General features: G+C 35.8%; 1 protein-coding gene across 1 annotated transcript in view; it reads left to right on the forward strand.

Moving 5' to 3' along the window:
- Nucleotides 1-18,312, forward strand: part of PCDH10 (protocadherin 10) — a 44,053-nt gene extending 25,741 nt beyond the window's left edge. The window contains exon 5 of the mRNA XM_072119408.1: nt 11,420-18,312. Within this exon, the coding sequence (XP_071975509.1) occupies nt 11,420-11,439 (20 nt within the window). The 3' untranslated portion in view covers nt 11,440-18,312. The remainder of the gene's footprint in view (nt 1-11,419) is intronic.
- Nucleotides 18,313-24,882: the final 6,570 nt, after the last annotated feature.

The following is a 24,882-nucleotide window of genomic DNA, read 5'->3' on the forward strand; positions in this document are numbered from 1 at the left end:
ACGGAGCCTGTTTGCCAAAATGAATCTAATATACCACTACCAGTATGTTGTATGATTTCTTTCATGGCCCAGTGTGGTGTCATCTTCTACAAAATGAACTTTGAAGTGAGATGTAAATTGGTTGTATAAAGTCAAGGAAGCGGAGTGCTTAAAAGTGGATTAGCTGAAGAATGCATTATAACGGATAAAATATGTTCATTAACCTACAAACATACTGGCGTTTTATATTATTTTTATGTTATATGCTTTTTCTTTAGCCATTTAGTCATTTTGAAGACACTGAACTGATATGTTCCCTCCAGAAGTTAATGTCTCATTGCACCCAGAATAGGTAGCACTTCTTTAACAATTATGCCTGCTTTGACAGCTTTCTCCAATCTGAAGTGTTTCTTTTAACACTTCCTTCTTCTAACTAGGACTGAAATCACTTTTCTGTGTGTCTCATAGCTTTTTCTATATTAGCACACTTCTTGAATTTCAATTTTTTTCCTTTCAGGCCATTAAAATGGCAATGTTTTATGGAAATTTTTTATGAAAATGCTTTGAAAGGTTTTTTTTTTTTTTTACAAATGTATATAGGCTGTTAGTATTGTCATTGATTTAATTTCATAACGTTCTGCATATTACATTCCATAAGTAATAACAGGTTTTTTCTTTGCATCATTTCATCTTGATACTGCCTATCTTCACAAATTGTAGGCATGTATTAAATCTATGCCTAAAAATTTTAGTCTTAAAGCATAATGCTGTAGATGTCATGCAACCTTTCAGAATCCCAACATATGTGCAGCTCCTAACAGGGCCATAAAAATGCTTTTTATAAGCATTCGTTTAGGACAACATTAAAGCATTTTATTTATTATCTATAAACTAATATTTGAAAGGGAAGAGAAGTTATCATTATGGCCTTTTGTGGATTTTTTTTCTTCCATTATATACATAATAACATTTTTAATTTTATATACATAACAACATTTTTATTTGTGTATACATTATGTATGTCACATTTTTCGTTAAATACAGGCACTGCATGGGTTACGTACAAGATAGGTTCCATAGGTTTGTTCTTAAGTTGAATTTGTATGTAAATCGAAAATGTATATTTTATAATTGTAGTTCGAAACAAAATTTTTTTTGCCCAGTGACAAAATTTTTTGCTGTAATGGGACCAAGGATTATCAATAAAGCTTCAGTACCACTATAATGGAGAAAGTAAAAGGACGGCACTCACCAACTTCGTGCAGGAGATTTATTGAACTGTGCAGAGTACAGACGTGGACATGGTGCAGACCGCGGCAAGCGACGGGCCGTTTCGCGCCTGTGTGGCGCTTTCTCAAGTCTGAGTGGTACTGCCTCTTTAGCTATTTTAGTCGAGCACCACCACAGTGCAGCCTAGCTTCCTGACTGGAGAGGACACACAGGGGAAAGTATCCTCAAAGGGGTAGTGCAGGGTGACTTACTTAATTGAAAACACGAATTATCAATAAAGCTTTATTACAGACACCTTACAGATGATCATTGCAGCCTGGGACTATAGTAAAGCATCCAGAGAGCTTCACCAAAGGTCACAATGGTCCTTAAGTGGGGGAACAACTGTATAGACAATAACAATGAAAGTTTTATTATTCATTCTACATTTATGTATACGTATATCTGCTACATACCAAGATGTCTCCTTATGCATATCTTTTCATAGACTATTTTTTTAAGAATTAGTTATGCTCATTAATGCCCTAGTCTGGGAACTAAGGGTATATCAGTGAGTAACTTGGCAGGCTTGGTATTCAGGAGTCTGTGAAGGCAAGTCGACTATGCAAATGAAAATACACAGACACAAACACAGCAAGGGGGATATTGTGTTTAACAGTAGGGGGGAATTGATGATCCATTAGAGTTTTTTTTCCTATGTCTATACACTTCTTTTTGAATCTAGTTTATAGAGAAAAAACAGTGTGTAGATTCACTAAACCTATCTTTACAGTCAGGCAGATTGCTTCTGCTGCAAATTTTGATGCAGCAGAACTAAGATTTGACCATGGTTTTTTTTATAAGAGCATTTTCTGGGATTTGTGTACATTGAGTGTGAGTTACACAGCAGCAATCTGCCGTATTTGGCCTTTAAGGGGTTTTCAGCTGGAAAACAATTGTTTTAAAAAAGTCTCTATTGCTTCTTAAGTTCTAATGCTGCCTAGGTGCCTGCAAGATAGTGAATACTAGATTGAAGAATCCCTGGACTCTCCCCTTCTGGCCAGTCCAGGTTCTGACTGCTCTCTGCCTCTTGGTTTCATTTGGCCACAAAGGATATACTCTCACATTCAGTTACAGTCCAAGACATTATGATGGGACAATAAAGTATGTACAATCCAGCCAGGATCTGGAAAGCAACGGAACAGGAGACGTTGCGCAATACTATTTTCTAAAACTGAGGCTTTATATTGCAACACATCAGAAGAACCACAAGGTCCAGGATCAGTAACTTTTACATTTTGGTATTCAAAATGGATCCGGCACCATGGCTGGTCTATCACCATGTGTGTTTTCACAGCAGCCTCACAATTTTTTTTATTTCCCACCTCAGAATGTGTCTATAGGGAATTGAATCAAAGCTCATAGTGTTGACCCCATTATAAATAAAAATGGGTAAATAAAAGGTACTATTTTTCATAAAAATGTATATTGAACGTCAGGGCTGATGATATTCACTAATTTAAGCTTCTTTCACGTCTTAACAAATATATTATCACAAAAATTCCCAAGCAGGTTTTATATTATTAAATACATCCTCCATATTTCATGATCCAATTTTTTACATTTAGACAATCATCTTTTTCGATCTATGAAGTAAAAGCATAATCTCTCAAGAAGCCTATTATCTGTTGCTGTTAAATACACTCCTCCATGAAACCATGAATGAGAAAAATTGCCACCACATTAACACTTATTTTTACATAGGAGCTACTTTGTTAGTCTGTAATGTAGGTTTTACTACATACATATTAAAAGTATTAGGTCCATTAATTTGTCCTAATTTGAGAGCTTACTCAAGGATTATTGTTATTGAAACAGACATGACCCACAGTTTTTATATAAAATCACAAAACTATAGCTGAGTCAAACAGATTCCATACAATAACAATATGCTGATAAATTAATGGGCAAATAATATCCCAAGGTGAACACGGAAAATTCATGGAGAGACAAGCGGCACTCCCACTTCTTTCCAATGCTGAAGTTATGCACTTTATGGAGCCCATAGAGTGGGAAATACAACCTTTTATTTTAATTTATGCAAATGTGGTAACATCTGTGTAAACTTGAAGTTGTGGTGCTTTTATCCTTATAGAAGTATATACACAATATACAGTCTACAGACAAGTACAGGAATAGGAAGGCACTCCAGTCTCAATAAGTCTTTATTGAATGCTATGTACAAGAATCATTCATAAACATGATATTACATAAAAATTGGAAGGGTGTATGGAGTCAATGGCCGTTTTACTCAGACTAGCACTTCATATGGCCAACAGATTTTTAATGAAATGGAATTTCGACTTTGATCAGTCAGTAGAAGATGTTGCATGGGGATGATCCAAGCTAAATTTTGTGCTGGGGCCCTTGAGTTTGTGGTATACCCCTTGTAAGAGGTTTAGAGGTTATAATCCTTTTATTACATATTCATTTGTTTTGTCTATTTTGTTTCCTTGTTTATTATTATGTGTTAATTGTGTTAATTGTTAATTGTGTTAATTATTTAGTTTTTATACTTTCAGTAGTGGACTACAATATAGGGGGTTTGGACAGTAACCCAGGGCCAATGCCTACCCAAACCACCTACCAAATTTTATATTCAGAAGGACTTTCACCCTTGAAATCCTTATTATCTGTTTTTCTCTCAGTACACATATACACAAGAGCCATTTTAGGACATTTGATGGTCCTGTAATTGCAGAAAGAAGTGACACATCCTCCATTCCCCAAGAAGCTTGATTCTAGTACTAGATTTAGGAAGTAAATTCTTGACTTGTAGTGGCTATAATACTCATAGAGCCCATGGCAGTCTTAATCCACCCCTGTATACTTTGTATTGTTTTTTTTTTCTGTTTTAAAAATAGGAAACCATTGTAGTCTGTGTATAATGCTGTCAGTTAGCTTCCCCCTTGTTGTGGCATAATTTGATACCCTGCACAAAAAAATGATTTGGACCTCTCATGCTTCCATTTTGATTTTTTAAAGCGGATCCATCATTATAAGCCTTGATTAATGTATGACCTGTGTACATGATTTCACTTCTGTATTCTATTATCACCGTTTCATATATTTTTCTAGATGAAATTCTAATCAAAGCACTTTAATTTAATAGAGTAATGGATTGTAAGAATCAATGATAATTCTTAGCCATTTCCATGAATCATTATAATGAATAGAAACAACTGCTTTAATTCATTGGAACGATGGAGTTGGAAAGCTTATAGTTAGCCCTGCGGTGTAAACATGTTACTGGAGTAGGACGTTTCAGCTCACATTTTATGCAATCCATTAAACTCTACGTAAACTATATCTGACAGGACTTGTCAAAATAATGTACACAGAAAGCCATAGCATCAATTAGTAGTTGAACCTTTCCTTCTTTTAGAGTGAACCTAATGAAATATAACTAGCCTCCCTATAGAAGAACAAGGAGTACAAGTACATTGTTGGTTTTTAACAAGTGCACCCAAGGCAATGTTGTTTAATACCGAGGGAGTGAAATGCCAGCGAAGAACATAAGCTTCTTCACTGGCTTCTTTTTCATTGGGTTATCTTACCTTGATCTGATTGTTTCCATCTGTAAAATCACATCCTTGCTATTCTACACACGGTCAAACTAACTATAAGGGAATAAAGATGAAGAAAAAGAATCGTTGTAAGAGATAAGTTACTGTACTAGAGAACATACAGGAATCACCTGAACGGTATAATTATTATTGTTATTCACTTTCTTGTTGTAAAACCATTGCATTTTCTTTAAATTATTTTGTAAATAGCAATTTTAATTCCAAAATGAAATGGTTGAGATGTAAAGAAATATAGTCACATCTGCAGAAGCATTATTCCTGATAAAACATCACCATTCTCCATGGCAGTACAATTTTGAAAAAAAAAGTATACTTTTTTCATATGTTTTTGGTCTTTTGTATAATGAAAGCACTTTCCAAAAAATAAATAATTAAATAAGTCACCACATTTCAAATGTGAGAACTTAATATTGTGCTATACATGTAGACCATGAGGACATAACTGAAGGCCTTCAATAGACCTGGGCTGTCTTCCAGTAGAGATGGAAGCGCTTTATCACAGAAGTAAGTCAGAAGTAAATACTTACCTCTTCAAATCCCTTCATAGGGAACATGATAGAAAAGGATTCATCCAAGGATCCCAAGAGTGAGGGAATGCTTAGCACAATCTGATCTCTCTTAGGAAATCTATAAAATCCAATTTATTGATAATGTTCCTTGGGTTTGTCCCAAAGGCTAGGCTGTACAGTATTTGTTTTTTTACAAAGTGTGTTGTCACATATGATATGAAAAAGGCAATGTTATTCCATCATAATACATTCATTATATTTGTGTTTATTAGGCTTAAATATAATGTATAGTATAGTAGAGATATGTGACCATGCATTGCTTGACAAATATAATGTAGGAGTTACCAGGATGTAAATTGAGGTTGTGAAGATGGTGTATCCATGCTCTAAAGCAGTGGTGGCGAACCTATGGCACGGGTGCCAGAAGCGGAACTCAGAGCCCTTTCTGTGGGCACCCAGCACACCAGACAGGACTCTGATGCTGCTTTCAGTCATATTTCGATACTTACTTCGCTACTTGGGACTGTAGGAAGAGGGAGAATGTATAGACAGGGCCGAATTATCTTTGGAGGACCTCCTGCTGGCTCCACGATTCTCTGTGTACAGAGGGACCCTGGAAAGAAGCTTAAATTATGTAAATTATGTAAATTTTCCATCTTTCTACTGTGTTGGTGTCCTCAGGAGGCCCAAATGTTTGAAAGTTGTTGAAGAACAGAGAGCAATAAGTTACTGCTTTAATTTTTGGTTGGCACCTCGCGATAAATAAGGGGGGTTTGGTCTGTTTTTTGGGCACTCGTCCACTAAAAGGTTCGCCATCACTGCTCTAAAGCATTAGGGGTGCTTTAGGTGTCTATATGAAAAGTGTAGTATTATAAATAATACATTATAATTAGAGGGTTATTGTATTCATTGTATATGGAAAAAAGCATTACACATCATTTTACTATTACAAATGAGGTAGCATTTCAGAAGGTGTGATATATATTTCTTATCATCAACACTGGAAAAAGCTAGTTTTTTAAATTACTGATCCCTTGTATAACCCTTGTCTTAAATAAGTTTGCCTTCATCTCTATTTAAATATTAACATAATTCTAATTTGTATTTCCTGTTAGAGAATTGTATTGTGGAGATGAAACTCTATATGGTATATTGCAGACCAAATGTACAATAATGGAAATGAATCCCATCAGCAAACAAGCCAAAGTGATGCTTATATTTACTCTGAAGTATATACCCGTGAACCTTGTCTGTTTGAATCTATGCTTACAATTGCAAAGCCAGATTTCATTCCGAAATGTTCTGCTTGAAGTCACAGGGATATTTTAGAGGTTATGACTTGGTCTGGTTTACAATGGTAGTTATAATTGGTTTGAGCATGTCAAGGTCAAGTTTCTCAGAAGTCTTTGACTTAGAAGACTAATGCTAATATGTACTTCTATTCCTCAATTTTTCTGTATATAGACAATAAAAAGCAGTTAAAGTAGCCTCTGAAAGTTTATCTTGCATTTATGTTCACATAAAAATGTTTCTCTTTTCATTTATATTGCATTCACATAATATCTTCTATTGTTTGTAATAAAAATAACTATTGAGGTCAAGAATGTTTTGGTTATTTCTCCTCTCAGCACAATATGCTCATCCTATGTGCTGAGCATATCTACACCTTAGTGTGTCTGGTCTTACTTGGTAACCGTGGTTGGATGACCATGTGACAAGCTAAGGCATTTTTATGTAAGCACCAGTAGAGGTAGACATCTTATTGTTCATAGTGTAGAGGGCACCTTGGTTGACCCTAAGCTTTGGGTGGGGGTTAAAGTATAATCATGCAGCATCATTTACTCACTTGTGTAGTGGAGAGTTCGGGCTCATCAATTCCCTGTACATGTATGTCTGCTTAAATTTAGACGACAGTTGCTTTAGGCACGGCCCATAACCATTTTTGTGATTATTGTATATTTAAAGAGTCCATTTTATGCATGTTTATTGGTAAATTCTGCACTGGATATACTCAGATGTGCATGTGTATCTGCCGTGATGTGCGGGATGGGGTTCACATCACTTAACTTGATAAATGTCCCCCCATAGTGCAATGCAGGCAAGGGGTGAAATTGTTTAACAATCAGAGCTAGCAGCTTAGGATAGCCACAAAGAAGAAAGTTAAATTACATATCTGCAGTTTTCAGAATACATGTATTTGGGGAAGGGAGAGCAGAGGCAGCTTACATTGCTTGCCTCTGCAGTTATAACTATTTAATCTCAATATGTCTAGTATACGCACCAGTAGAAACGGAAATCGTATTGTTCATACTGTAGAGGAAACCTTGGTCCACCCTAAGCTTTGGATGGGGGTTCAAAAGCAGGTTGAAAACAGACTTTCCTTAGCTTTGCTTGTTTAGAGCATTGATATGGCTATGTTTAAAATAGTCTTCCTCTATAAAACAGTTGCTCCATTGCCTATTCACATATAAAAATGTATGTATCAACATCTAAGTGTATAAATTAATATATATATATATATATATATTGTGCGATTTCTTACTTATGTAGTGTTTTTACAGAGAAATATATTTTATGGATATTCTTAGAGTAAGGATATATTGTCCATTGGCCTGTTCTTAAAAAAAAGGAAAGAAATGTGTCTAATAAAATACCAAGGATTTTACTAGCACTCTACAGCAAGGGCGTACATTTCATTTCCATGTAAGGAAATCCTAACTAACGTGCCATGCCAGGATTAAATTTGTGTTGTGGTTAGAAGGGTACATAGATTTTCCGCTCCCTTTGAAGCTTGGTTATCTAAGGGAATTTGTTTCCATCCAGTTTCTATGCAGTGGTCGTAGGCATTATTGCACATTAAAGTCAGGATTTTTTTAAACGGATTATTGCTATGAAAGTTCCCTGGTTCTGTCACAACATGAATTTGATGGCTTAGGCAGCATGGAGCCTTCATCTATTTCACACATTTTAAAGCAAAATGGATTTCCTGACACATGCATAAAACTATTTAGTGAAAAATAAATGTTGAAAACAAAAATGTAAGCTGCGGTGATTTCTCAGTTTCCACATAATACAATAGACTACATTGCTGGAATTCTGAGGAATCAATGTAAAAAAAAAAGATAGGATAACATTTTAACTGTTTCCAGAAACTTAAACATGGATTTTCTGTAATCTACAATACTATGGGTAAAGCCTCCCAAATAATATTTATAAATCCCCCTGTCATCCCTATTTATAAATCCCCCTGTCATCCCCTATATTTAATCAGGCATGGCCCATGCATTTATGGTTAAAGTCTGAAAATTGAAAAAAATAAGCTTACTGAAAAACAATAAAAATGCATTGTCAATGCCAAGTCTACATTTCCAAACAAAAATATATGACAGTGAGCAAATCTGTGGCTAATGTAGCTGGATAGGTTTTGTTACTTACTGTCTCAATTTCTGGGAAAATGTATTACAGTCATTACCGTTGTTTATCAATTATGTTTAATTATGATCTGTGAATGTTTTCAAGGTCTTTTTACTATTTGTTTAACATTTTTTGGCAAAAAATAAACATAATTTTTTACAAATGTATACAAAAAAGTAATGACATTAATGAAATATTAGTAGTATAGAAGAAATAGCGTATTCCAGTCCAATAGGTAAAAAGCATTAACATTACTGAACATTAAGTAATTACAATTTCTATGAAATCCTGCAAGAAAATATTTACCGGAGATCATCTTCAGCAATGTAAAGTAAAGCTGTCAAAAAGAAGATAATGAAATGTTAGGTGTGTAGTTTACTAGAGGTACAAAAGTGTAGGGAAATGGCCCAGTGAGGAGGAATCGCTGTGATATAAATAGTTTTCTGCTTGTTGTCTTTCTATAGGAAGCTTCTATGTCTACTTCCTGTAGATAAACACCAGTCCATGGTCATGGGATGTCATACGGGTGTATGGCTTTTTAGCATCACACAGCTTTGATTACACTGTGTGTTATTACGAGCCATGCACCTGTGTGAGATCACATGACCATGGACCGGCGTTTGTCTACAGGAAGTAAATTATGTAGCTTCCTGTTTCATGACAGCAAGCAGACATCAAGTAGAGATCTTGGAATCCATGAAGAATTGATACAGAAAGTGTATTGGAAAATGTTATAACTTCATTATTTAGGTATTAATTGACATGTAAAAAAAAGTCCTTAAAGGGAACCTGTCTAAACTATAAGACCTTGAGGACTTGTGGTTTAGTGTTACAAATCTACCTGTAAAAAGTTAGGTAGCCACTATAGAAAAAAATTATGTACAGACTTTTATACCCAGAGAAGAGTCAAAGAGGCACTTGCACAGTGATTTCATGAAGCTGGCGTAGTACACATTGGCTTTATTGTGCATGTGCCATATCAAAGGCGCATCTGCAATAAAGCCAGCGTGTACTGAGCCACCATAATAGCTCAGGACCAAGGTAACTATATTCATTTTTTTTTCTCGCGGGCACCAAGGGTGACAACCACCAGTCCATAAGGACCCCAGTAATGTCCTGAAGATCACTGATCTTTTTGTTGAGTTGTTTTGCTAAAAATCTTCCTTACATAATGATTACATAAGGATGTATTGTGTTTTTCATTATATATAACTAGCCAGTCATAAACCGTAGGTAATATTTCTTCATGACTCATGTGTCGTGATTCTAAGTTAGACTTACATGTCAATCATATTACTCTTGCTTTCGCTACATTAGGTAGCAATGAGATTTCAGTGGCTTGTACTGTTTAGTGTGTGTCTTTTTCTGTTTTAGTTCAAATGTAGCTTTTTTCTTCTACCATAATACGAAGTAAAATTTCAATTGCCATTAAGAAATATGTTTGGTCAAAACTTTATTTCTAATGGAAGTTCTCCAAAACTGGAGGAAATACCTGTTTAAGATAAGAATGTATGTAAAAACATCCACCCATCCATTGTGGTCTGGATGTTCAAAATGTATGCCATCTTTAGTGTTTGTATTCTAGAATATACATCAGTTAAATCTTTTGGTATTTTTATTTTAATATGTTGAATGCTACACTGATAAGTGATTGGTCAATGCCCCAATAATAAACACCTTTAAAGCATGTGCTAAAGTACAATGATCATAAAACTGTATGCAAGGCATTGGCAGATGTTTACCTAATCTGCTTAAAAATATTAATTTCATTAAACATATTGGTTTTTGGATATGAAATGCCAATTCTGTAAACAACATTAATCCCTTAATCCAACATCAGCTATTCTAAATCATAAAATAGAAGTGCAGATGTGGTTATCTTGGCATTAATAGTCTTTCTCAATGCAGTTGCATTTCTATGGCTTTTGTATAGGTCCAAACCATCATCCACATCATAACCAGATTTATTTCTATGTGATTTCATATATATCAGCCCTGACCATGTTCTAGTTTCTTCATCTGGATGAAAATATTGGGGAAGATAGTAGCCAATTTTCAAATTGTACCACCTTTTTTTCTTTCCCACAATCGAAGTATCGAGTCTCATAGTCCTATTATACAGCAAAAACCTCCAATCCCTTGTCAGTTAGAAGTAAATTATTGGATTACATATGGTTCTGGAGATATGTATATAATGCTCTGTTATGTAGGGATCTGTGGATGAAATACTGTTATGGCACAATGGTAATGGGGATCTGTCAATGGCACACTGCGATGGCATAACAAATTATTTTGGGGAAAAAGCAGAAGCACTGGTTACACTTTAGGAGATTAAAGTTCCCATGCTCCCAAATATAGCATGTATAAAGAGGCCATGGAGGGGTGGTGCTGCTCTGTACCTACATTTGTGTAACCATGCATAGGGAAGAGGGGGTAGGAAAATGTCAAACGGTATGTACTACTGTTTGGTGCATTCCCCCTCCATCTTCAGGCCTGGTTGTGGTCACCTCGTATTTACAGACTGCTGCTCTAGTTTTTTTCAAAACGACACTTGTTGTGAAGTTCTACATATGTACTGGACTATAAAATATTTTCTGTGTATGCTTTCTTGTAGTTTTATAGTAGTCTAATCTATTTTCTTTTTTATTTTGTCTTCCTCAGCACGGAAAAGGATATGCTAGTCAGAACTACAGGACTTACCCGAAGCAGCATGATTTGCACAAGTTGACCAACAAAAGCATCAACTTTTCAACTTCATTATCCTGGCCATCAAGTCTGGTATAACAGAAGGAATAAAAGTCTGCTGCTGAAGGCATGGCCAAACTAAGGACCTTTCTGCTCTCAGCAGGCCTGAGAAATGAGTTGAAATGTGAAGAAGAACTGTAGAAACTGCGGAGGCAGCCGCCCTTGCCTCACTTATCAGTGTGTGCCTGTTTACAGCACTATATATCTTTCTTTCTCCAAAACTTCACTGAGCCCTTTAGATGTTTCTAAACACCACAAGAAGCCAATCGTACAGATAGAACCTGCATTATAAATGCAATATCACTGTTTTAAACTTGACTGTTTTATATTATTTTTTTGTGTGATGAAGTGTTACCCAAATTATCCAAACTTTACAAGAGCGATTGTGATCATGTTATTTTCACCTGTGGGTCTAAAAAAAGAAAAAAAAAAGAAAGAAAAATAATTGTTTATTCGCAGACCCATGGAATATCAAGGACATTCTGTAGTTTATACACCGTGTTGCAAAGTGTTTACTGTACTATTTCAAAGCTTCTAAATAAATATAAAGTATATATATATTATATAATTTTCTGAAAAAAGTGGTACAATTGAATTGATTTATAAATGGATTCATACAGCCCAAAAGGTAAAAAAAAAATATTTAAAGCTAATTCAGGTCCTAAATTATTTATTGTTGATATAATTATTAAATAGCATTTCATAATGATAGATTTGGACCAATTCCTGTTCACCCTGATAAAAGAAGCTGTAAGCTACATCAGATTTGTACGGAACTTTAAAATACCAAAGATGCAGCTTTCAAGATTGAGCACTATGACCTACTATGGCATATTTTGATCTTCCTTATTTTATCCTGTGGATTTTAATTTTACAGCTAAGTTTTATAAGAAAAAAATTTAAAAAAATGAAACTGATCTGTAAATGTTGTCAAAACAACACTGAATATTCTGTACAGTTTGAAATTGTAAAATATGTACCTGAAGATTACTATTTTGAAAGATTAGCCCCAAATCATATAACTTACACGTATCTTTCTCTAGCATAGTTTTGTGGAAACTTGAAAAATATATATCTTCTAATCTTGCCTAGAAATGTTTTTTAATAGACGAATCATGAAACATAGTGTTTTCCAGTTCATTTTTTACACAGCAAGATTTCAAGTTAGGACCATTTCACATTACTATTAAACACTTCAATATTATCTGTGTCTATGATAATATTTTTTCATGGTAAAATTGTAATATATCTATATATATATATATATATATGAAGAGTAATATGTTTTATTAAAGAAAACGAGTGGCTCAAAAGGACAATCATCTTAAATTTAACTTTTATTCCATGTGAAAAAGTTCAAATTTCATCGAAATATTAAAAATGTTATTATTTTTCTTTTATTTTTTCATATTCCAGCGTGTTTGTTGTAATTCTTTGTCAGTATTTGTTTATTTAGAGATATATGTCGGATGGGTGGTTTTTGACTAGATGTCGTGTTGAACATGTTCACAAAAGCAATAGTTTTAATTGTATTAGCAAATGGTTTAAAGTCCTATTTTATATATCGTATTTATTACGGTCGTGGCTATATGGTGGACTCTACCTACTACCAGTAAAAAGATCCACCAATGTTTCATGGCACACTGCCAGTGGATAGTAGGAGGAAGAATGTTGAATCTTTACAGAATTCTATTATTAAAGGCTATGGACACATTTGACATGATAAAACTAATTTTACATGTATTATTGTTTATCTTAAATTTAGATTGCACTTAGTTTTGGGTTGCAGTCCCTGATTTTCACATCACTTTATATTGAGGATTTTCTGACATGGAAATGTAATGTCCAGAGCTTTCTACCTGTATTTACTCTTATACAGTACAGCCAGCATAAATATGATTGTGATCTGTCCTCCATGAAGACTTGAATGGTTACCTTACTCTGATCTACTATGTAAAACCTTCTCATATTACTCTGTAATGCTGAGAGAAGGGAATGGCCATAGAAAGCCAGCAACAGAAGCAGCTGTGCAGCTGGCTATGTAAAGATGTTACACAGGCTTTACATCAGAAATAAAGTAAGGTTCAGTAAATAGTATTGTGAAATCTCTCCAATCTAATTTGGGAAGAAAACAAGCAATAATTAAGATGTCAAGGTGTCCAAAGCCTTTAAGGTTGTCAGCAAAGAAGAATGTCCACCGCCATTAATGTTATCATCATGACTAGAATGGATGAACACACAAAAAATTATTGTCTCATCTCCAAAAAATGTGTCAATGTCTTATTATGGCGCCTAGTCATAGAAGGGACTTGTTGCAGCAAAAACCCTCCTGTGAACCATAGGGTAGAAATCCTAAGAACCATGAAGTTTTAAAGTCACCACTAAAATTTATTGCCCTAGTAGCCTCATATGATACTACATTTGTGACTGCTACAAGGGAAAAGAGCATACCTAGCTTGCCAGGGGTTTAGAAATATGGAGATGATCTGTGATGAGACTATTTAATTTTTCTTGGAATGACTTATGGATATGTAGATTGTTTTTTTCAGCAGTGAAAGCTGGCTGAACATAAGGTTGCCTGAAAATATTTCTTTTTCGCTGTTGATTATATTTGATTAATTTTCAAAAGAGCAAATAAATGAAACAGGCGTAGTCAAACTGAATTTGATATATAATACTGTGTTCATGCATTCTTTATGTTAGGGCAATTCAGTATGTTTATGTGTGTTTATCAATGTTTACAGCTACATAGCACATTGGAGCATATTTGTGTTATTTGGTGCTAAAGAGACCTAAAATGTATAGAGGTGGGGGTGATCTATAAAAGAGATCATTAAGTTGTATACCAATTCCGTGATGATCCGCTACCACTGCTCCTGTTTTTACTACCTGTATGTCTACTGGAACCACAGTAAACAACAGAGTCTTAGAAAGACCCACTGAGCCAGTCATTGGTAGAAGATACACGCATGGTATGTGGAGACCATAAGTGGTAACAAACCAGTGGCAGAGCATTGTAGAACATGCTCATTTTTTTACTGGCTCCTTCAAGAGCTTCTGCAAATAGATTAGGACAACCCCTATATGTCCTCAGTAGCATACTAATAAATGTGCTCCAGAGTGTAACCTTAATAATTCAGCTTTTTGAGATCCACAGATTTGAGACTTGTGAAGTTGCTTTGCACTTTGTATGTTTATGAAGATATTCTGGTGTTAGAACCATTGAGCATTACATAAAACTTCGACTTTCAATAGGGTAAGACACCTCTATGTGACATTTATATCATCCCATATGTAATGATGCCATGAGCTGGGAACAAATGCTACCTTACTTTTTATATTCTATTAGTAATTTCCAGGGTACACTAGTTTACTCTCACTACAGTGGAGCTCAGGAACAGCCTGTCACCATGTAGTGTCCTTTCATTTTTATATCTATAAACCACTGTTTAATTATTTGGATTGAATATTTTTTTACATTTTCAAATTAAACTGGAAAGGAAAAACTGAAAGTATGACACCATGAGCATTCCCTCAGATGTATACAACTACAAACCTATTTTGTTGGATATACAGTGTCTGATACGTAGTCGTAAAAAGGCACACTGACAAACAAATCCCAAAGGAGATTGTAATTTACCATTAGCCATACTTTCCGCATCACATATGTGAAGATTGTGATATCGAATGGCATTGATCCTGTTAGTCCATAGCCCATTGTGTCTTTATGCTTATGTAATGTAGAGCTATAATAAACCCCACAACATACATTTCCTAAATACATACATTAAGTGTAACCAAAAGAGCCACATGTTGGAGTGATTGTGTGTGTCTTGTAAAAATAATTATGTCTTATATTGTTTACTTTATTTTTTTTTTATTGAAAATACAAAAACTAAATACTGTAGGTTGTGTAATGACCAATACACATTTGTGTATAAAAGAAACATTACATATACAATTTCTATATCATTTAGTTTAGAATTCTTTCTTTTGTACAATATATGTATATTTGCACATGATGCCAATATAATTAGGTTAACAAATAAAATAATAACACTACTTCTTCCTATTACCATCCAGGTTTTATATTGTGTAAATAAACACATTTATGTGGCCTTTGTCCTCAATTTCAGTCCAGATCACTGTGTTAGCGATCTTTTACAATGTAACCAATCAGACCAAGGAGCTTTTTTCTGTATGTGTCTTAAGGTATATACTTAGGTACTAGCTAGCCATTTGTGTTATGTTTTATGTTACCTTTTCTATTATCATCTATAACATTGTTACAGCTTTCATATTGATTCACATAACGCAGATAAAAAAAATAATGAGTATTTTTATTGCAAGCTGCTAAGACAGTACAATGTTCTATATTGTGCTTTTTTGACTGTATAAAATGCAGTGGGTAACCATATTAATAAATTAAAACTGTACCAGTAGTCTTAATGATTAATTGTAAATCTAATAATAAAATGGTAAAGTACACGCACATATATATGAAATGTATATATATGTATATATATATATATATATATATATACATTTAAGCTATTGTGTTATTTTAATATACCTTATTAACACTTTAAAGCAGTTGCCCTTCTTTTTACTGGGATTAAACCATTTATCGGTTTGGTTAAAAAAAACTGTGCAGATACTTTAAAGGGAACCTGTCACCTTGGACCTGATTTTCACTAAAGACAGGTTGCAGAAGCCCATTACACCTGCAGTGGAAATCTGCCTTTCTGCCTTTTCTTAGCATTTGCATTACAATATATTTGTGTGTTATTACTTACTCTTGCATCCTGACAAAATCCTGGGGTAGTCACAGGGGCTGGACTTTGGTTTGGATGCATTTCAAAAAACAACATGTGCCTTGTCTGTGTTACTCACCCCTCAGAGCTTGTCCCCCACCTTTGTACTCCTGTATAGCTCCACCTCCTGCTCCTTCACAGATGTCACAGCCTGGTGAGATGACATCAGTGGGGGAGGGACAAGCTGTACAGCTCAGACAAGTCACATGTTGTTTTTTGAAATGCATCCAAACAAAAGCCCAGCCCCTGTGACTACCCCATGATTTTGTCAGGGTGAAATAGTAAGTTATAACACACAATTATATTGTAATGCAAATGCTTAGAAAAGGCAGAGAGGCATTTTTGCACTGCAGGTGTCATGTGCTTTTGTGAAAATGAGGTCCCTGGTAACAGGTTCCCTTTAAAGGAGTTGTCTGGAAATAAAAGAAATGGTATTTTATGGCTGGGAGGCTATAAAAATTGTAAACCTCTTATACTCTCCTCCACTGGTGCTCCCGTTCACCCACAGAAATGTCCTTTACTGCCGCCTCTCTGTGCCCTCTGGACCACAATCAGAGACAGGTGCGTATCGGGGAGCATAGGTGAGTATAAAAGATTTGTTGTTTTTATAGCCATCCTAGCCATATACAATATTTTTATTCCTGAAAACCCATTTAATTATAGATTTCACTTAAGTCTTCTGTAGGTGCTAGTAAGTTGTCTATTGTGACAGCACTCTTGTGCTCCAAAGAGAGCAAACATTTGTAACGCACTTTTCTCACAAAGGACTCAAGCCAAAGTAGTGGTGTGATTTACGGTACCAGGTGAGTGCAATGGTCATCTGACATGCCAAAACTTTGGCCATTATGCTTGTAGGGACAAAAAGACAACTGAAGCAATGGGGATAGTATAAGAACAGGAAGGCATAGGACCAGAATAAGACTGGGTTTATATCTGTGCTATAATTTATATTCTTTTTATTTTGTTAAAATATACATAAATAATGCCCATGTCAAATCAATCATATGATGGATACCAACAGTGCCTAAAGGACCCCATTGATGATTGTTTCAGGTTCTCTATAACTGTAGCAGTCATGTTACTAATCAAAATAGTACAGTATGCTGCAGTAACATGTTCGACTAGGCGGCCATAAACCTCTCATGCTTATGTGAACCTACACTTAATACGGTGAGTATATTAGAAAAATTGTTTTGGTTTATTTTTTCGGCCCCAGTTGATTCATTTCTAATTCCTAAAACTCCATTAAAGCAGTGCCCATAGAACTGAATGGACCAAGTGGTCCCTAAATGAGACACATGCGTGATAAAGTTCTCTACATTAGTTAGTACATATCTTAACTGTGGAAATATTATTCTATTCGCTGGGATAGTATAAGCAGGTACCAACTTTACAAGCTAATTTCCATAATTTATTATAGTGACAAGTTTCAAATATGCCTAATAAATATATCCTAATACATGTAAACTCCAAATAGGGAAAAAAAACAGTGCTTCTTATAAGTTACTAGAATTTCCAAGCCAAAGAAAAAGATATTTTTTTTAATTGTTAATAGTAATTTCCAAGCTTGTTGATCCATGATACACATATTGGAATACTAATATTCATATTTCCAAAGGCTGGCATTGTATTTTCCTTTTATCTCGTGATAAGTATTGCTTTTTCCTGCCTTCACAATTTCTTCTCACTATCTGAAAATGTTACTTTAGATTTGTTAAGTATTGTATCCTTACCTTATGCATTTCAATGTGATTATTCTCATGTGATATTTTGTTGGAAGATTTCATACTTTTACCTACAACTAGTGACCTAATAACTAAATAGACTTTTGCAATAAAGAAAGTAATATACAATTACTCATTTAGATATCTTGCCTTAAGTTATCTGTCTGAACTGTCCACTTTATTACAGTATATCATTCCAAATTTTTAACATAGGTTTGACAGTTTTGTAAATGTTTGAAACACCATAAAAGTGTGACTGATTTATTAACAATTTTGTCTATTGTGTTTTAAGAATAAACCTTTGGATTCGCTTGGTCTGCAGGTTACACAAATAGACAATTCAATAGATTTCAATGTAAAATTTAGATTTAGGCCATTTACTAATTTAATTGAAACAGTGTCCTAATTTCTTTATTACTTCATCTACACCCTTTAACTAAGTCCTGATCTACCAACACCCCCCACACCCATAACACCACACTCCACTTGATGCCCAGTGTGTAGGCTCCATTTAATAAGGCGTTACCATATGATTGGTAATATATAAACCAATGACGACAATTAACATAAGGGTGGAATAAATATATTATAAACATGGCTGAACAAGTGACAATCAAATTTACTCAATGTCCTACTGGCGTAAGTTGGTTACATAGAAAAACAGATACTGAAGCTTTCTTCAAGCAGAGATGTGAAGTAGGTGGGTGTACTTTTTAGAGAGGTATTCTTTTTCAGCTTTGCCCTAGATACCTAATAAAACTATTAAGACTACATGCCCTCTGACCAGTAGGCACAAAGAAATGGTCAACTTCCATGAATCAACTAAAAAGATTTGGGGTCAGACCTTTTTGCCATGCAACATCTACTCTCTTCAACTCATTATCCAAAGCTATCGGAGAAACATCATTCCTGGATGGTTGTAAATCCAGACTCAAAACACAACTCTTCAGTCTGGCATTCAAGGGCAATTGACAACCCTTGCTATCCATAAATCATAACAATACACTGCATAGCATACACCAGTAATTTCTTTGAGTTCACTGTGAGAAAAGCTTATTATATATACTTCTTGTTGTGGTTTTAAAAGAATTGTTCATAATTTACATAATAATTATAAAACCTTAGAATAGGCCATCAGTATGAGATCCAAGGAGGAGTAATGTTCTGAGATATGTGCTTCTTCAATGACACTGTGTTATGCCCAGTGCTACAGTTCCTGTGTCAGATTTCTCAAAATGGACTCTGCCTTGCTGGGAGCTGATTGACTGCTGCCTTTCTGTATCTGATCCCTGGATTATTTGATGGTTTCTTTCTGGAGCTCTGCGTTAGACTCTGGGTTAGCTGTGGGTTGAATAATGCAGGGCCAAGTCAGTCAGCTGCTGGGGACAGCATCCAGGGGCTGGATAAATTCCAAAGATAACTCTGGGCTTATTATTGTTTTTTTCTGTAATTGGACTCTGTGTGGCTTTTCCAGTACTTCTGTGACCTTTGGTACTCTAGACTATACCTGTTCCTGTACTTCTGTTTTTTTTTTCCTGGGTCTGACATGTAGTCTGAAGTGTAACCTGTATCCAAGTTGGTATCCTGAATCATCCAGAATGAACTACAACCTGTATCTTGACCAGATCTGGAACCCAGATTCTGTATCTTGACCTGATCCGGAACCCTGATCCTGTATCCTGACCTGATCCTAAACCTGTATCTGGAACCCAGTATACTGATCCTTTATCTGAACCTGTATGTGAAATCCAGAACTCTTTTCTGTTCCTGAGCTTGTACTCCAGTCCAGTGCCTGTTCCCGCATACTCATGTGTCTTCATTTCTATCTGCCATGATAAAATAAATATCTATTTATCTAAAACCATGATCAGTTTATCAGTTAATGTATTGAACATGAACCTAGATTTTCTAACCTCTTAGACATTTGCTATTATTGTCAGATGAAGCAAACACACATGCGCACACAGGAATATTACCTCATTTTATTGTAACCTTACACTATTCTTTTGTTTCAAAATCTGCATTACAATTCATAGCTGTATCGCCCTATATTTGGCCACAGATTTGTAACCACTAAACCAAGAAATAACATAATAATAAAATAATAATAATAAATAGTTCACTGTATTTATTGCTTGTTGTCATGTCACTGTTATTTTTCAATCCCTCAGGCGGGAAATCTGATTGCTCTGGTGTCTAGCATTTCAGGTTATTTGCACTGTATTGTTAGAATGAGCATTATCAAATTAAAAGTGTGAACAACAAGAAAAACCAAACATCATTTTATGTTTGGGTTCTCCATAGAATAAGGTTTTAATACATTTTTTCACAGGTTCATAGGTTAAGCTGAAGAGTTTCTATTGGATATTATCCTATTATATTGCTATCAAGGGAAAAAAAACTGAAAAATGTATTTCACAGCAAAATTCTAGGATTTGGAATATGAGGTGAGTGAAAGAGGTTATGATTAAAGTCTTTGGCTTCTGCTTGCACAGGAGATTTACTCACCTTAACTTTCCAATTAGCTGCAAAAAATGCACACACACATTCACACACATACGTACTATACATTGAGAGTCTTCATATACAGTGCATTGGTAGTCTTCATACCCTTTGACTTTTTAACAAATTGTTGGGGCTATGTGCTAAAATAAAAAAATAATCAAGTGTTTCCACAACAATGTGCACTTTATGAGAACCTGTCACCCTAAAAAAACTCTCTACCGCTCTACTAAAGTAAGCAGCTCCTAGCGCTAACCCATTAAAAGCAGTTTTAAACTGGTACTGCTAAAGCTAGAAAACACTGCAGTGCCATACTCTCGGAACCCTGGACCAAGCTCACAGTGGTCTGGTGTATTCATGAGGGGGTGGTCCGGGGAGGCAGTGGCTGCCGCATGAAGCCTGGTCCAGCGTTCCGAGGGTATGGCACTCCATTGTTTGCTAGCTTTACTGGAAAGTTCCAATAAAGCTGGCAGTTTAACACTGCTTTTACTAGGAGCTGCTTACTTGAGTATTACTCTAGTAAAATATATATAATCTTGCATTGACATTTATTGACAAATATTTAGACCCTTCATTGAGAAGCACCTCTGGCAGCAATTACAGCCTCCGGTCTTCTTGGGTATGCTGCTACATGGTGTGCACACCAGGATTTCTGCATTTCTTCTCTGCATATCATCATAAGTACTGTCAGTTTGGATAGGGATTGTCTATGGAAAGCTATTTTTAGGTTCCCCCAATCCCTTATGTTTAACTCAGAGCTCTGTCTGGGTTACTTATGGACATACACAAAGTTATCGTACAGCCACTGCTTAACTGTTTTAGTTGTTTGCTTAGGGTTATAAGCTTGTTGTATGGATAACATTCTGCCCAACCTGAGGTCCAGCTTTCCCTTGCCACGTTGCTGTTGAAAAACTTTTGTGGAGTGTAGTACGTTGTTGAGTTTGAGTCCACTGCTTCAATACTTTTTGTATTGTTTGTGTTTCTTTCACTGATGCATAGAGATCATTTTTTGCACACAAGGACATCAGCTTCTACATATTAACCATTTCTCCATTTCAGACACATTACTACTAATGAGCTACATTGATTTCCATCTGCAGTTGAACAAAATGGTATTTTTAATTGAAACAAATGTCAGAACATTGCAACTATGTGCATGAAAAATAATGGATACAAGCTGAGCCACAGATTACGTAAAGATAATTAAAGTTATTTTAATTTATATACTTCACTAAATAATGATTGTACTATGTCACCCTTAGTACAAAGTACAACTCAGACTATTTTTTTTTAAAGTTTAAAAATAATTTAGTTTCTAAATGTAAGGATTAAAGCATGAAACATGGATGGAATATTGAAAGAAGTCAATCATGTACACAATGAAAAGAGGTCTTTATTATGTTTTACCAAGCTTCAAATAGGCAGCAGCAGGTTAACCTTCTAACACTAGTACAAAATATTTAGTACTACATTTGTGCATATATTTTCTGTAAATAAGTGAAAGTTGTATGGGTCACTTGTATTTTTTATGACAACTTATGTTGTATGTTTGAATTCAAAATGTGAAAATCAAAACATATTAGCCAATATCTGTTTATTCCATATTGCAGAGGTGCAGCACTGTTTTCCTCCATATTAAATACAAAGTGTGTGTCTAATTTATTCCTGATATGTTGGCTTCACCACCCTTGACCAGTCCGGCCACAGATTTCTCTTGATACTGTGAATAGAGAGAATCAGGGGGAGGGGCACAAGATCTGCATATTATTCATATCATTGGACTTTGATGTTAGTTTGCTGTACTGCACTGTTGATGCTATGTGTTTTCTAAAAGTGTGGTAGCTCATAAGTGACAGAAGAGGCAATAAAATGGATCTAACAAATTCCCACAAAATATATTTTTTAGGTTAAATAACCTTGTACTTGCCTTCTCCAGTGCTCCCAGTGTTCTGCGCCACTGTCCGTCGATGCTGCGCCACTTTTTGCTTTTAATCAAGATGAAGTGCTCTGTGTAGCGTGAAACAAGTTGTCCTTTTCACTTACTCCTGCTGTAAATACCCCTCCCTGTATTGCTTGGATGTTTTTTAAGAAGAATCAATAAAGAAAAAAACGTCTTATTATTGGTGGTGAATGCCACATTCTCTGCTCCATTCCGTCAACTTCTGCCTACCTGGTACACCTACTTGTTCCCTGTCCCAGCTCCTGACACAGCATTAGTTTCAATGTGTATTAGGTGCTGGGACAGAGGATGGGTGAGTGTGCCAGGCTTGCGGAAGTTGTCGGAGAGGAGTGTTCCTTCCCCTTGTAAACAAGCAGGGGCATGGCACCGATGGAAAGTGGTGCTGGACACTGGGAGTACTTGTGAAGGTATGTACTAGTTTATTTTTTTAGCCCTCCCAGGCTACCTCTAGATTTTTTATAGACTCAGACAACAACTTTAACTTCCTGTTACTAATAATTCATACTTTAGATAAGCAGAGTTTATTGGATTTCAAAAGCTGAACATGCATACTCTCAAAGCCCTAAATACTTTTGAATTAAAATAAAATAAGTTGGTCTAACCACATCACAATATCTAAATAGAGGTTCTGTGTCAACCCCCTTCTCTATCCACATCTGCCATATCATGACACTTTTAAAAATTGTATACCAGGCATACTGCCGCCATGACTCATTAATAGAGATGAGCGAACATACTCGTCCGAGCTTGATGCTCGATCGAGCATTAGCGTACTCATAACTGCTCGTTGCTCGGACGAGTATTTCGCCCGCTCGAGAAAATGGCAGCTCCCGCCGTTTTGCTTTTTGGCGGCCAGAAACAGAGCCAATCACAAGCCAGGAGACTCTGCACTCCACCCAGCATGACGTGGTACCCTTACACGTCGATAGCAGTGGTTGGCTGGCCAGATCAGGTGACCCTGGGATAGACTAGCCGCTGCCCGCGCTGCTCGGATCATTCTCTGTCTGGATGCCGCTAGGGAGAGAGCTGCTGCTGCTCAGGGAAAGCGTTAGGGTGTTCTATTAGCTTACTGTTAGGCAGGAGTGATTCTAAAAGAACCCAACAGCCCTTCTTAGGGCTACAATAACGTTATAATTTTTTTTTTTTTTTATTTGCAGCTAGTACCATATTGTGAGGAATTAGCAGGGGGACTTGCTACCGTTGTGTTTAGCTCTTAGTGACACACATATCCACCTCAAACACCAAAGTGGGAAAATTTATTAGGGGTTTGAGTAGAATTAGGCACAGTCTGCCAGTTTCTTTTTATTTTACGTTTATTTTTTTCATAACTCAGCGTCATCTCATCTGGCATAGTAGTGTGCTGTAATACTTGGCTAGAAAATAGCCATAGGAGAATACAAACGTCTTAATTACGCCTACAGTAGCGTTATATATATTTGATTTCTGGTTGATCTGCTGGTGGCTGTACTTGCTGCAGTGCATCTACTATCAAATTGGGAGCAATTTGGAGTCAGACTTGCGACCACTGTGTTTTAGTGACGCACATATCCATCGCAAAGACCGAAGTGGGAAAATTTATTAGGGCCCGGGGTTGTATTTCAATTAGGCACAGTCTGCCAGTTTCTTTTTATTTTACGTTTATTTTTTTCATAACTCAGCGTCATCTCATCTAGCATAGTAGTGTGCTGTAATACTTGCCTAGAAAATAGCCATAGGAGAATACAAACGTCTTAATTACGCCTACAGTAGCGTTATATATATTTGATTTCTGGTTGATCTGCTGGTGGCTGTACTTGCTGCAGTGCATCTACTATCAAATTGGGAGCAATTTGGAGTCAGACTTGCGACCACTGTGTTTTAGTGACGCACATATCCATCGCAAAGACCGAAGTGGGAAAATTTATTAGGGCCCGGGGTTGTATTTCAATTAGGCACAGTCTGCCAGTTTCTTTTTATTTTACGTTTATTTTTTTCATAACTCAGCGTCATCTCATCTGGCATAGTAGTGTGCTGTAATACTTGGCTAGAAAATAGCCATAGGAGAATACAAACGTCTTAATTACGCCTACAGTAGCGTTATATATATTTGATTTCTGGTTGATCTGCTGGTGGCTGTACTTGCTGCAGTGCATCTACTATCAAATTGGGAGCAATTTGGAGTCAGACTTGCGACCACTGTGTTTTAGTGACGCACATATCCATCGCAAAGACCGAAGTGGGAAAATTTATTAGGGCCCGGGGTTGTATTTCAATTAGGCACAGTCTGCCAGTTTCTTTTTATTTTACGTTTATTTTTTTCATAACTCAGCGTCATCTCATCTGGCATAGTAGTGTGCTGTAATACTTGCCTAGAAAATAGCCATAGGAGAATACAAACGT

The sequence above is a fragment of the Engystomops pustulosus genome, chromosome 1 (assembly GCF_040894005.1).
Source record: "Engystomops pustulosus chromosome 1, aEngPut4.maternal, whole genome shotgun sequence".
In the NCBI taxonomy this organism is placed as follows: Eukaryota; Metazoa; Chordata; class Amphibia; order Anura; family Leptodactylidae; genus Engystomops; species Engystomops pustulosus.